Raw genomic sequence first — 14,813 nt, forward strand, 5'->3', positions numbered from 1 at the left:
CATCCATTTGGGTGGGCCAGACCATGTAAATGCTCTTATTTATCCTGAACTCAACTTGAAACCAAGACCAAAGACCAATGGGCACCCAACGGGAACCTGAACTCGATAGGATCCAGGTCTGGGTCTTCTAGAACTAGACCCAGACCTGAAAGGACCAGGTCCCAGCAAGACCCAAACCCAGTTAGCCTCGGTATGGGTACTATAGGACCTGATGCAAACCTGACCAGTCGACAGCCCTATGTGGCCCCATGGGTCTCTATCCTTCTGAAAAGGGCTTTCAAAAAGTCAGATTTTGAAAAATGTTGGGAGACAACAGTGCACGAATTCTCTGGGTATGCACATTGGGCTGAAGTTGTGCTCATTAAGTAATGCAGAGGATGAAAAGATTTAGTTCCCATACCAGCTGTAAGTTTTGTTTCTGCGCAGCTCAAAATGTAATTCAGAATAACTAATTAGCGTAGGGCATGGATTGTAACTCTATGGTTTCCTCGGGTGCAATGAACACGACTCTCTTCTAGTAAAAAGAAGAAAAAGAAAGATGAGGAGAAAGTAGCCAGAATTTCTTTTACTTCATCTTTTCTTGAAACCATACTTCTTACGCTCGTAGAAGAGATCAGTCTTAGCGCTCCCAAGATTGACAATCTTCGGACAACCATCCCTGTCTTTCTCCTGCTGAGTGCACTCCTTGCAGTAGTATGCATCAGAAATCCCTAACCCTCCACAGATGACACACCTGCTCTGGAAGGAGCCGTAATTGCATTCATCGCAGACACGCACGAGTGTGCAAGGCCGCACGTATGAATCGCAGACCACACATTTCCCATCGCACTTCTCGCACAAACGCCCAATGGCAATTCCTGGTTGCTTTCGGCACATGATAAGATCAGGATGGTGCTTGGCCATGCCGTAAGTGGTCCTGGTTCCTCAGATGCCTGCACCAAACAGATGATTTTGTATGGTTATTCGGGGCCTCTTGTATCCATGAGCAAGGGGCCATGATTAAAGATAGTCCAGAAGTCTTTGGTTTTATCACAGAGAAAATCGTGAAAGGGGCCATGATTAAAGATAAGTACATGCCATTCAAAATATAGAATAAAATAAAAGATTAGCAACAGATTAGTTCAAGACGTACTGCGTCACACGTAATAACAAAACACAAGAAACCGTGCAGCTCTTAACAGTTTCATTTTAGCAAATAAGAACAACCAAAAATCTATGACTAGAATGATTCGAATGAATGTGATATTAAAGGAAGGGAGGGATGTCCATAAACTGCAAATGATCCAATTAAGATTGGGAGAAGAGAGGGAGGGTGATTCGGACATCAGTGGTGCACCATTTAGAGTGTACCAGAGGAGGAAGCGACGCCGACAAAGTACCAGAGTGGAGGAGTTGATGTGGATGGACGTTGGGTCCATCGGACCCATTTTCTGACGCGCTACGAGTGCAGGAGCAGTATGACCGCACCCTGACCATAGATCCATGGGTCGGATTTCACACCCTACCACATGAGTGTTTTAGTTTTAGGCCTTTTTTTGTTCTTTTTCTTATTTCAGAGGCTTTATTGCACTTTCTTTACTTTTCGACTTTTTTGGTTATTTTTCTTGTTTTCAGAGGTTTTAGTGCACTTTTACTTTTTCTATAGCTTATATATATGTTGTGAAACTCTATTTTGATTATTATTGAATGAATAAAAATTCATCTCTTTTCTTCCTCTTTATTCAAGAGATTAGGGTTTCAAGATTAGCCCTTGAGTGTTGAGGATTTCACCCAAGTTCAGGTTTCCTTCTTTCTAAATCTTCGAGGTACAGGAAAATGTAAAAATCATCTTCCTTCTTTTCTTTTGACGACAAAAGGACCCGTACTTTCTTTACTCAAACCCTTCGTTCTTCACCCCTTTCGTTCATCTCTAGATACCCCCTTTCTAGTTTGAATGGAAAAGAGGGATGATTGGTTAGTAAAATCAGATCCAAACTTAACCGTAGACTGACTTATGCTAGATTTAGGATATCCTCATATCCCTAGGTCCTCCATTTTTACTGTTTACGTGATCTTATGCTAAGGGGCATGATCCTGACGGAATAACCTCATCTTTGTGTTGAGATTTACCTAATCCTTTTGATTGGAAACAGTTAGTTAATTGGTGTATTTATTTGAATATTCTTTAACCTAATTATACATGCATCTAGGATTAGGTCATCACATGTCCCAGCATCAAATTTTGTATCGAAGCCAAGTTTTAGCATGGGTTAGTTTATTGTCAATCCGTCTTTGTAGTAAGAATTTTCTACAGAAACCCTTTACCTAAATTTTCTAGCTCGACCCACGTGACCGCTCTACGTAGGGGGCATATTTTGTTGAGTTTAATCGGCCATTTTTTCTTAGGTTTTGTTGAGTCCCCATATAGATCTAGGCCATATAGGGTAATTGTACTGCATTGGTATCATTGTTTTTACCCTTTCTCACACAGATCTAGGACCATTCACTCGTCATTCCTGGTGTATGCCCACGCGCACTGGTCGTGGGTTCGGTCTCCATTACGCCATGGACTCCGATCAATTTACCAAGGCTATGGAGGGCCTAACTAAGAGAATGGATCAACAGTTTCGAACCTTGAGGGATAATATCAGGCAGCAGTTTGCACATCAGGATGGTAGGTTCACGCGTCTAGAGGAGAGATTTGTGCGTCTAAAGGCTGGTATTCCAACCGCCACTGTAGGTGGAGCCCAGGCGGCCCCCGACACTAGGGTTGTCGATCAGCCCCAAGTTGTGGGCCCTGATTTGCCTAAGGATTGTTTGGGCACAGACTAGGCCCGTAGGCATGGCAACAGACACGATGGGGTGTACCAATTACCACCCGCACACAATCGTGATCCTATTCTTCCCGCCCAATGGGAGGGCCATGATGAGGTGCGTCGTCAGCACCCCCAGAGATATCATGAGCATGAGGACCCTGTTTCTAGGGTCATGAAGGGCATCAAGGTTGACACGCCCAGTTTTGATGGGAGATTAGACCCCAAAGTTTTTTCTGACTGGTTAACAAACATGGACCACTTCTTTGAGTGGCACGATCTGCCAGACACACAACGAGTTGGGTTCGCTAAGATGAAATTGGTGGGCGAAGCAAAACTATATTGGAAAAATGTGGAGCGTCGCCGTGAGTGATCTAGAGAGGGGTCAGTTCTCTTTTGGATTGAGATGAAAGAGTTGTTGCGAGAGAAGTATGTTCCCCTTTCTTACAGGCAGAGGTTGTTGGATCAATGGCACATTTTGCGCCAAGGATCCATGACGGTGACGGAATACATCGCCAAGTTCGATGAATATATGAGGTGCGATGTAGATGAGAACCCTATTGTGATTCTCTCCCGTTTCCTTATGGGCCTCAGGCCTGAGCTTCAGTGGGAGCTCATGCTTCACATGGCCACCAGTCTAAAACATGCTTACCAGGCGATGCAGGAACTAGAGCACTGTGTGCGCCAGTCCAATGTGAGGGGGATTGATTTTCAACCTACTATACCTAGAGTAGCTCCGCAAGGAGCGAGACCCCAGCTCAGAATTCAACCCAGAGCTCAACCTGGTACCCAGCCAGTCAACATAAATCGAAATAATAATATGGTTAGACCAAGTACTAGGCCCGTAATGCCAGGGCAGTGCTACTGCTGTGGTGGCATGGGTCACATCGCTGCCGAGTGTTCAAATAAGGGTGGGCGCATTGCCTTTGTTTCCGAACACCCCACAAAAGAAGAAGTGGCAGATAAAGTTGATGGTGACCAGGGTGATGAGGAGATCATTATCCCCTCCCTTGACCCGGCTAGTGATGTCGATGATGATACTGTGGAGATTATCTCACTTGCAGTGGTGAGTTGCGCCTTGACCCATATGAAGGAAAGCGAAGATTAGCACAGAACCACCATTTTCCACACTAACGCCTAGTGCGAAGAAAAGAGCTGCAAACTGATCATAGACAGCGGGAGCTGTGAGAATGTAGCTTCCCCAGTTACTCTGAGTCGCCTGGGGTTGAAGCTAGTCCCTCACCCCAACCCATACAAAGTTTCTTGGGTGAATGCGACATTCCTCCCTGTGACCCTACAATGCCTTATTCCGATTGAGTTTGGACCATACAATGACAAGTTATGGTGTGATGTGGTCACGATGGACATTGGCCATATCATCTTGGGAAGGCCATGACTCTATGATAAAGATGTCACAATATTCGGGCTTACGAATAATTGTGTATTTAACCATGAAGGAAAGAAGCTTGTCTTGAGCCCGCTCCCTCCCAAATTGCCAACAGGAGCGAAAGATGTTGCGTCCCCAGACGATCCTAAGAATCAAAGGGCACCTCAGTCGAAGTCTCTCCACATCATAGATGCCAAGGAGTTTGAAAGAGAGACTAAGGCGGGGACTATTGTGTACGACCTACTGGCTAAGGAGAGTACACCCGAGTTGCTATGGGAATACCCCAGGAGGCTCGTCCGGTCCCAAAGGAGTTTCGGGATGTCTTCCCTGAGGACCTTCCAGACGAGCTTCCACTGATGCAAGACATTCAGCATACGATAGATCTCGTCTCAGGAGCGACCCTACCAAACCTCCCTCACTACAGAATGAACCCCACCGAGCATGCCGAGTTGAAGAGGCGAGTGGATGACTTGCTTAAAAAGGGATTCATTCGTGAGAGTTTGAGTTCGTGTGTCATGCCCGCGCTTCTTATGCCTAAGAAATACGGCACGTGGCGCATGTGTGTTAATAGTAGAGCCATAAACAAGATCACTGTCAAGTATCGGTTTCCCATCCTCAGGCTTGATGACATGCTTAACGTGATGGCCACCTCTACCATCTTCTTAAAAATTGACCTCAAGAGTGGTTATTACCAAATTCGTGTTCGCCCGGGAGATGAATGGAAAACTACCTTCAAGATGTAGGACGGGCTATAGGAGTGGTTGGTTATACCCTTCGGGTTAACTAATGCCCCAAGTATGTTTACGAGGATGATGACCCAGGTGTTGCGACACTTTATAGGCAAGTTTTTAATTGGGTACTTTGATGATATCCTCATCTATAGTACGTCCCCAAGCTAGCACACCGAGCACTTGAGGCAAGTCTGCAACACCTTGCATGCAAAAAAGCGTGATGCGAACCTTAGGAAGTGCTCCTTCTTGACCTCCCGTGTTATCTTCCTGGGGTTCATTGTATCGTCAGAGGGTATCTCTGCAAACCCTGAGAAAGTCAAGGCCATTGTCAATTGGCCTGAGCCGCGTACCATACACGACGTGCGAAGCTTTCACGGCCTAGCTACGTTCTATCAGTGGTTCGTCTAGCTCAATTATGGCTCCTATCACAGATCGCATACGAAAAAGGGAGTTTCAATAGACTAAAGTTGCGGCACGGGCTTTCTCGGATATTAAAAAGAAAATGACGGAAGCGTTAGTCATGCGTCTACCTGACTTTACCAAAGCCTTTGAGGTAGCGTGTGACGCGTCAGGAAGCGTCATAGGTGGAGTGTTAAGCCAAGAGGGACATCCTGTGGCCTTTTTTCAGTGAGAAGCTAAACGAGGCTAAACAACGCTATTCCACTTATGACAAGGAGTTCTATGCGGTTGTGCAATCATTGCGCCATTGGCGGCATTATTTATTACCACAAGAATTCGTCTTGTTCTCTGATCATGAGGCCTTGAAATATTTGAGCTCTTAAAAGAAATTGAGCCCTAGGCATGCCAAGTGGGCACAATTTCTTCAAGAGTACACGTTTGTACTTAAGCACAAGGCCGAAAAAGAGAATAAGGTTGCTGACACGCTTAGTCGTCCTATCATGACGCTGCGATCCATGAGTATTGAAGTTACAGGTTTTGATCAACTCAAGAGTGAGTACTCAAAACTATCCTAATTTTGGGATAATTTATGCGTCATTATCTAGTGACCCACCCTCGAGGAGTGCGGAATTCGTCCTTACAGATGGGTATCTTTTTAGAGGGGACAAGCTTTGTATCCCACGAACATCCCTCTGCAATTTTCTAGTTTGGGAGCTATATGCTGGAGGGATGGCAAGTCACTTTGGTCGAGATAAAACAATTACCCTTGTGTCTGATCGTTTCTAGCCCAATCTTCAGCGAGATGTGGCTAAGATTTTAGGACAGTGTCGAACATGTCAACTGGCAAAGCAAAGGAAGCAAAATACAGGTTTATATACTCCTTTGCTAGTTCCACATGTCACGTGGTAAGATGTCAATATGGACTTCGTGCTTGGGCTTCCCAAGACTATTCATAAGCACGACTCCATACTCGTGGTTATTTATTGATTTTCTAAGATGACCCATTTCCTACCCTGTTATAAGACCTCAGATGCCTCCCATGTTACTAAGTAATTCTTTCAGGAGGTTGTGCGACTCCATGGATTACCTAGATCCATCGTGTCTGACAAAGATACTAGGTTCACTAGTTATTTTTGGAAGACTCTCTGGGATCTTTTGAGTACGAGGCTCCAGTTTTCTTCAGCATATCATCCCCAGTCAAATGGTCAAATAGAGGTAGTGAACCGTAACCTAGGGAATTTGTTAAGATGTTTAGTTGGAGACCACCATAGGACCTGGGACACTTTTCTTCCCACAGTAGAGTTCGCGTATAATTCTTCAGTGAACAAGTCTACAGGAATGAGCCCGTTTGAAATTATTTCAAGTCTCCCCGAGCCCCCATAGATTTGATACCCATGGCTAACCCCACAGCGTCCTTCAGAGTTAGGAGAGTCCTTCGCCCAGCATATATATGCATTGCATAATGAGATCAGGAGGAAGATTAATTCAAGTAATGAACATTATAAACTTTCTGCTGACACTCACAGGAGATTTAGGAAATTTCAACCTGGAGATAACGTCATGGTTTGGATTAGGTCTGATCGGTTTCCACCTGGATCTGTGAAGAAGCTTCATGCCCGTGACATAGGCCCGCATAAAATTGTGAAAAGGTTGGGGTCTAATGCTTATGTTGTTGATATCCCTGCTATCATGGGCATTAGTTTCACATTTAATGTGGAAGATCTAGTTCCCTTTCATGAGCTATTACTTCTATCTACCGGTTCCCCTGTTTCTTCCCAAACCCTCCCTATATATGGACCTTGGCCACAACCTGATCTTCCTGTACTCGACTTACCTTCTCTTCCACCTGCATCGAGAAGAGACGAGATAGAGGAAATTTTAGACTCCGAGGCAGTTTCCACTCGCTTCGGGGGTTTCCAGAAATTCCTAGTCAAATGGAGGAACAGGCCCATTACAGATAACTCTTGGATCACAGAGGCAGAGCTGCAGCTCATCGACCCCGATTTGTTCGAGAGATACAAGAGTTCACTTTCGCTAGTGGCGAATTCTTCCTACCCGAGGAGAATTGATGCAGGCATCAGTGGTGCACCATTTAGAGTGTACCAGAGGAGGAGGCGTCGCCGACAGAGTACCGAAACAGAGGAGTTGATGTGGATGGACATTGGGTCCATCGGACCCATTTTCTGACACGCTATGAGTGCAGGAGAAGCATGACCGCACCCTGACCATAGATCCATGAGTTGGATTTCACACCCTACCACATAAGTGTTTTAGTTTTAGGCATTTTTTTATTTTTTTCCTTATTTCGGAGGCTTTATTGCACTTTCTTTACTTTTCGTCTTTTTTTGTTATTTTTCTTATTTTCAGGAGCTTTAGTGCACTTTTACTTTTTCCATAGCTTATATATACGTTGTGAGAAACCCTATTTTGATTATTATTGAATGAATAGAAATTCGTCTCTTTTCTTCCTCTTTATTCAAGAGATTAGGGTTTCAGGTTGGCCCTTAGGTGTTAAGGATTCCACCCCAATTTCAAGTTTCCTTCTTTCTAGATCTTCGAGGTGCAGGAAAAGGTAAGAATCATCTTCCTTTTTTTCTTTTGACGACAAAAGGACAGTACTTTCTTCATTTCGAACCATTCGTTCTTCACCTCTTTCGTTCCTCTTTAGATACCCCCTTTCTAATTTGAACGGAAAAGAGAGATGGTTAGTCAGTAGAATCAGATCCAAACTTGACTGTAGACTAACTTATGCTAGATCTGGAATATCCTCATATCCGTAGGCCCTCCCTTTTTAATGTTTACGTGATCTTATGCTAAGGGGCATGATCCTGAAAGAATAACCTCATCTTTGTGTTGAGATTTATCTAATCCATTTGATTAGAAACAGTTCGTTAATTGGTGTATTTATTTGAATATTCTTTAACCTGATTATACATGCATCTAGGGTTAGATCATCACATGTCCCTGCATCAGAGGGAGACAATTTATAAGAAAGATATGCGAACAGGGGTAGTGAAACTGGAATCACCCCAAACATGGCACTCTCGCCATACATGTAAGATCCAGGCCGTTCATTGGGAGGGAGGGAGGGAGGGAGGGAAGGAGCCAATTTGTAAGAAAGATATGTGAACAGGACTAGTGAATCATGAATCACCCCATACATGGCACTGTGGCCATAAATGTGAGATCCATGCTGTTCATTGGGTGGGCCGCATTCTATGGGTGCACTAAACCAAAATAAAGGCCAGCAAGCTTATTAGGTGAGCCAAAGACAACTCTGAATGTGGACCTTAAGCCAACTTTTAAAAAAAAACTCTTTACATACATATGTTGCCCCTTGTATGAATGTAATAACCTGATTTCTGGGTCAGGGCAATATAAAACCTCACAATACAAACAGATACATCTTCTAACGCTCATCCTAATCAAGAGTTCAGTGCCAATTATTTTCTAAAAAATAATATCCTCGAATGCCTGATCACAATGACATACTTATTTCCTACAAAATCTCAGCCCTTGATCCACATTGATCCTAGCGCTCATTCTTTACTAATTTCCTAATGTAATAACCTTCAAAGTACTAGAAAATCCGAGCAATATTAGAATATAGTAGGCCTCAAGGAAACTAGCATAATAGTTCAATAAGAAAGCTCATACCTGGACTTTTCTAATTCAAATTAAAGACTTGTGAATCTTTACAAAGACTGTCCTACATAAACATGAACCACAATAAAAAGGTTTTTAAGTGATTCGTAATTCAGAAAGATCAGAAACAGTCTCTAAGTTATAAAAGATTATAATTTTTTATGGGGTTTAAGAAATGCCACAACGCCCATTTGAAATTTTATTTTATTTTATTTTTAAGGCCTTTTCCTCTTGTTGTCCTTCAATTAAGGGCCTGTTTGATTTTTCAAATTCATTGTAAATGCCCTGTAAATACCTACTTATTACAATTTCACCCTGTTTGGAAACAGCCAGGTACTTCTACTTGGGAAAACGGTCCAAGAGGATTAACTTAAATTTGTGGGCCTCACCATGATGTATATGACATATCCGCATCGTCCATTTGCTTTACCATGACATTTTTAGGCTCATGAGCCGAAAAATGAGGCAGATCCAACATTGAAGTGGCCCAAACCAAAGTAAATAGTGGCCCCAAGAAGTTTTTAACGGTGGGTATTTGATTCCCTTTTTCCTATGGTGTGGTCCACTTGAACTTTAAATATGGCTCATTTTTTGGCTCATGCCCTAAATTTAGTTGGCATAACGGATGGACTGTGTGGATAATCCACATACATCACGTTGGGCCCCACAAATATTTGGCAGCATCCTCGATTTTAGCATTGAAAAAAGTAAGAGTCAAATCAATCCTCAAAAACGATGCGGTAATTACCCATGTAAATAATTATTACCTATTTACAATGCAATTACGTTTACTTTAGAAAATCAAACAAGGCCCTAAGAAGATCGTCCAATATGACCCAATTTTTCCCAAGTTAAATCGATATTGGTCTGGACTTGGGACTGTCGAATCACCAGACTGGGGCAAAACAAAACAAAGGGGAACCAACCAGGCCAAGTCATACAGGCTTTGGTGTCCAAGCAAATCACACTTTGAAACTGCTATATAAAACCATGATTTCAAGGATAAATTTGCATTGATAATTTATCTTCAAACACAATTCCTCATTTCCTAAGCCATTTGATGCCATACAACACAGAGAGCTCACTATTCCTAGGCCTATGAGAAACACATGAACTTCATCAATGTTGAGATGCTAACTCTTAATTTCTTAGCATATGACATAAGTTCTACTTCCAAACCCTTACAATCACTATAGCACCTTGTCACAGCATTCATCATTTATAGTGGCCATACTTAGAACACCAGCATGCCTGCATGCTATAGTGAGCCTTCAAGCCCATGGGACGGGATGATTGGATGGTTGGATGGATAGATGGGATGGATGTATGGATGTATGGATGTTTGGATTATTGGATGGTTGGTTGGATGGATGGATGGATGGATGTTTGGATGGATAGATGAGATGGATGTTTGGATGATTGGATGGATGGTTGGTTGGTTGGATGGATGGAGGGTTGGATGGATGTTTGGATGCTTGTATGGGATGGTTGGATGAATAAATGGGATGGATGGATGGATATTTGGATGATTTGATGGAATGGTTGGATTGTTGGATAGATAAGATGGATGGATGGATGGATGTTTTATGAATAAATGGAATGGATGGATGATTTGATGGGATGGATGGATGGATGGGATGGTCAGATGGATGGATGAATGTTTGGATGGGATGGTTGGATGAATGCGATAGTTGGATGGATGGTTGGATGGATGGATTGTTGGATGGATGGATGGGATGGTTGGGTGGTCAGATGGATGGTTGGTTGGTTGGTTGGATGAGATGAATGGATGGGTGGGTGGTTGGATGGTTGGATGGATGGACAACGTGGATATACAATACATACATAAAGGTGGGCTCTAGAAATGTGTGCTTTTTTTAGTTGATTTACTTTTACATGTTTTAATTATTTTATGTGAGCTGCATTTGTATTATATAAACTCATTTTAGTTACTATTAGAGTGATTTCTTCCGACAACGCATGTTTTTAGGCTTCCATTACATGAAAAATTATCATGCATGTATTCTTTTTGCAATTTTTTTATTCCTAAATATGAAAATATGTGGATTTAGACATGTCATGAAGTTTCACTAAAAAACTCCACCTTTTTTCCTATGTTTCCCCCTTTTTCCCCGCACTTCCAGTTATCAGCGATATTATCAACGATAATGATATTTTATCTTTATCTCTGGCCAGTGAAACTTGTAGCAATACCGACAACTCAAACAATGGTTCCTTGTAGTACTCTAAGGTCTACTAGGTAATGTTGTGTAACATATTCATGTTATATGTATTAAATGAGTTTTGAAGTGCAACTAAGGAAGAATCAAATGGCACACGTGAATCTACTAAATATGTTATATTTATCAGGGGCCGGACTTTTATCAAACACCTTATCACCAATATTGAGGGTTGACTTTTATCAAACATTATATCATGAATATCTGGGCTTGAATTTTATCAAACACCTTCTCATCGATATTGAGGGTGTACTTTCATCAAACACCTTTTCATCAATATCATACTTTCACTGTTGGTGCACACCATGAGGCCATTTCAACGCCCACATCAGATAAAATCAAAAATATAACCTACAACTTCAAAGATATATTAATCCTAACGAGAAAATATATAGTAAGACCATTCATGAATATTAAACATTGAAATTTGTTGAAACTACCCGAATTTGGGGGGAAAACCCCTGACTGAAGATCTTTAAAATAGTCACTTTTAAACTCTCACAACAAAGATTGAAAAACGTACCCTCGAATTATCTCCAAAAGACCAGTGCAGATTTGAAAGGAAAAAGGCGGTTGATATCACCAATCTGAGAAAAACAAGCCAATGGTATTAGAAACGGAATAAATATATCCGAGAAAATCTCGAAAATTAGAGAAATAAATAAGAGAGAGAGAGAGAGAGAGAGAGAGAGTTGCCAAGAAAATGAGAAAGGACCCTACCATGCCCCATCGAATCACACAGTTGGATTTCATCGTCGTTCGTCATTTTCGCACAACAAAAAACAGTAAGAGGGAAAAGGGAAATACCTTGCACATAGAACGCAAAGATGATGGTCATGTCAGTGGGGAAGGAATTGGAGCTGAAATCCTAAAACGCTTCGAGCGACAGGAGATCTGATTGTGAATTTGGGGGAGGATTTTCTGTTTTATTGGGTCTTATCGTTTGAGAGAAAACAGATACAAGTATCGTTCGGACATTTGGGGTTTTTTTCAGAGAAGTAAAATGCTTGAGGGCAGCATTTGTTAAGAGGGAGGGAAGCTCTCTTTAGCCGAAATCGGATTGCGTACTGAGTTAGTCTGTACGCTTTTTTCATATTGAGTAAACATTGATGGCAGGGTTGTTGGCATGTTGGCCCTGCCATCAATGTTTCTGGTTTATCCATGCGGTCCTTCCTTTTTTCCAGCTCATTCTAGAGATATGAGCCCAAAATTAAAGCATATCTAAAGCAAGTGGACCATACCACATGAAACAGTGAGAATAATGATTCCAGCTGCAAGTCTTTTAGGGCCGATAATTACGTTTATTTGTCATCCAAATTGTTCAAAGGCATGTTTGGGAGCTTCCCATAATTACGTTTATTTGTCATCCAAATTGTTCATAAGATAGTAAGGCATGTTTGGCAGCGCTGATTTGGAACCCTGGATTTGAAATTTACTTTAATCCAAAAGTAGCGGTATATTTACAAGGGTTTGAATTTAATTATTAAATCAATTTTAATATCTCTAATTAGTGAATGTATGAAATGTTTGACACCATGATTGTAATAAGCCTACTGAAATATATATTTTACCCGAAAATGATGAAATTCCAAGTCTGGTATGGGCCACAAGCACAAAATCATGTCCGAGTGACTAACCAATAATATTTAACCATTGATTTACATGGACAATGTTTGGATAGCACTGATCATCGTATTTAAAGTAATTATAGTGATGCAATTGATAATCTAATTATTTTAGGATATCATCAGTGAGTCATGCGTCCTATAGATTAATAGCTAGTGACACACATGTTACACATGCAACTTTGTGAATGATTTTAAATATTATCCGAGCTTTTTTATTTCAAACCCCCTTTTGATATGATTTAAAACCCCGTGTTTGAAACTCCGATTTACTTTATGGTGCCAAGCAACCGGAGGATTTCAAATTTCCCCCAAATCCAAGGTGCCAAATAACCCCCTAAGATATGGAAGAAGGGAAAAAACAAACATTAAATTGTTCCAAACTTCTCTGGCCCATTTTGGATACCCATCTTAAACCAAAGGGTGTCTCTACCACTTTGAATACCCAACTTGTTTTTTATTTCCTAGTACAAAAATCAAATACTTAATCTAGCTATTTAGATTTTTAATATCTGAAAATTTGTGTACATTGCTAAGTTATAAAATTTAGGGATGTTACTAGTGCAATCCTCAGCGTAAGGCCACATCAATGTATATGTTGCATTTCAACGTTGTGTAACGGTTAGGCAAATACAATTTCCAGGTGGACTGCACAAGATAAAACCACGTTTATTGAACTTTGGACCATTAAAAAGTTCTTACTGTGTGAGCCACAATAATATTTATTGATCATCCATCTTCTTAATACATTCAAACAAACTTTGGGGAAAGGAAGAAATAAATATTAGGTTCATCGATAAACTTATGGGCCACAAAACCTTCTTGATGTTCATTAACCCCTTTCTCTAAAGCTAAGTATGTTTTCTAGGGGTTTTTTTTTGGTGAAAAGAAGGATTTTCCATCTTTAAGTTGTTACATCTCTTCTAATTCATTTTTTATAGTGGATTATTCGTCGTGTTGTGTTATGGTTTTTTTCCCGCAAGGGTTTACCGTGATATAAAATCTTTGTGCTTTCTGTGTGTGCTTGGACTTTGCTTTTCTATTGCTTGTTTGGTTCATCTTTGAGGTTGCTTCCATGCCTAACAAGTGTATGAGAGTAGTTAGGTTATCTTCTTAGGATTTTAGGTTAAATTTGAGATATGGCATTGAAGAAAATGAATGTGAAGTTGGATACAAAGAAATTTACAATTAAAAACAATTTTGAACAGCAATTGATGAAGATTAAAGACCTTCCAGCTCAGCGATGATTACAACATGTACTCCTTGGGAAGGCATGTAATCTTAAAACTATGAAGAAAAATAGTGGGATGAACTTGATAAGAGGACAATTAACACAATTCAATCGTGCATGGAACCTTTGTATGGGTGAAAATTTCCTAGGACACACCTTCTCTTTTAGGGCCCCACCGAAACATTTAAGTGACATCCACTCCAACCATTATACATATAATTCTATGCTATGAAAATTACAAAAAAAGAAAAAAAAGAACAATATTATATGTTGTTTACTTAGATAATAGTATATGTAATTTAGTTGGGCCACAAATGGAAAATTTTGTTGAGAGAAATACGTTCACCATTGATATTTAAAGGTCTCACCATGATGATTATATTATATCCACTCCAACCGTCAGTTAGAAAATCAAAACATGTCTGGGGCGAAGCAATAGCCGACATTATTTATATGGCCAGCCTAATAGAAATAGTTTCAATGGTGAGCATTGCCCAGTAAACATCTTCCGCTCGTGTGGTTAAGTTAATTAGACAAGCCTTAAGGGCAGGTGGATTTGGCATGAACACCAGGGGTTAGACCCATCCCGACCCGTTGCTCCCTCGTGAACTTTCATTTTTCTAACGTTTTGTTGCACGCTCCTTGAAAGCTGAGCAGCGGATTAGCTGTTATCTAGGTAACATCTTAATGGGTGTTGCCCAATTTGTGTGGGGCCCACGTTTTTTTTTTTTTTTTTTTTTTTGTTTTTGTTTTTGTATATTCA

At 41.0% G+C, this 14,813-nt stretch overlaps 1 protein-coding gene across 3 annotated transcripts; it reads right to left on the reverse strand.

The window, feature by feature from the left end:
- Nucleotides 1-341: 341 nt before the first annotated feature.
- Nucleotides 342-12,269, reverse strand: LOC131234020 (PHD finger-like domain-containing protein 5A). 3 transcript variants are annotated; one of them, XM_058230977.1, is made up of 3 exons: nucleotides 12,002-12,251; nucleotides 11,718-11,781; nucleotides 342-932 (listed from the first exon to the last, which is right to left on the reverse strand). In XM_058230977.1, the coding sequence occupies exon 3, from the start codon at nucleotides 901-903 to the stop codon at nucleotides 571-573; it is 333 nt and encodes a 110-aa protein (XP_058086960.1). In that variant the 5' UTR covers nucleotides 904-932; nucleotides 11,718-11,781; nucleotides 12,002-12,251; the 3' UTR covers nucleotides 342-570. The 3 variants fall into 3 exon arrangements, 2 of the variants coding, with proteins under 2 accessions (XP_058086960.1, XP_058086961.1); XR_009165459.1 differs by lacking the exon at nucleotides 342-932 and adding an exon at nucleotides 6,334-6,343 and having other exon boundaries at nucleotides 12,002-12,269; XM_058230978.1 differs by lacking the exon at nucleotides 11,718-11,781 and having other exon boundaries at nucleotides 12,002-12,252.
- Between the last annotated feature and the right edge of the window lie 2,544 nt (nucleotides 12,270-14,813).

This window comes from Magnolia sinica, chromosome 18 (assembly GCF_029962835.1).
Source record: "Magnolia sinica isolate HGM2019 chromosome 18, MsV1, whole genome shotgun sequence".
NCBI classification, from domain to species: domain Eukaryota; kingdom Viridiplantae; phylum Streptophyta; class Magnoliopsida; order Magnoliales; family Magnoliaceae; genus Magnolia; species Magnolia sinica.

Excerpts from the sequence above, each read along its gene's own strand:
- LOC131234020 (XM_058230978.1), bottom strand. The coding sequence starts at position 903 with ATGGCCAAGCACCATCCTGATCTTATCATGTGCCGAAAGCAACCAGGA.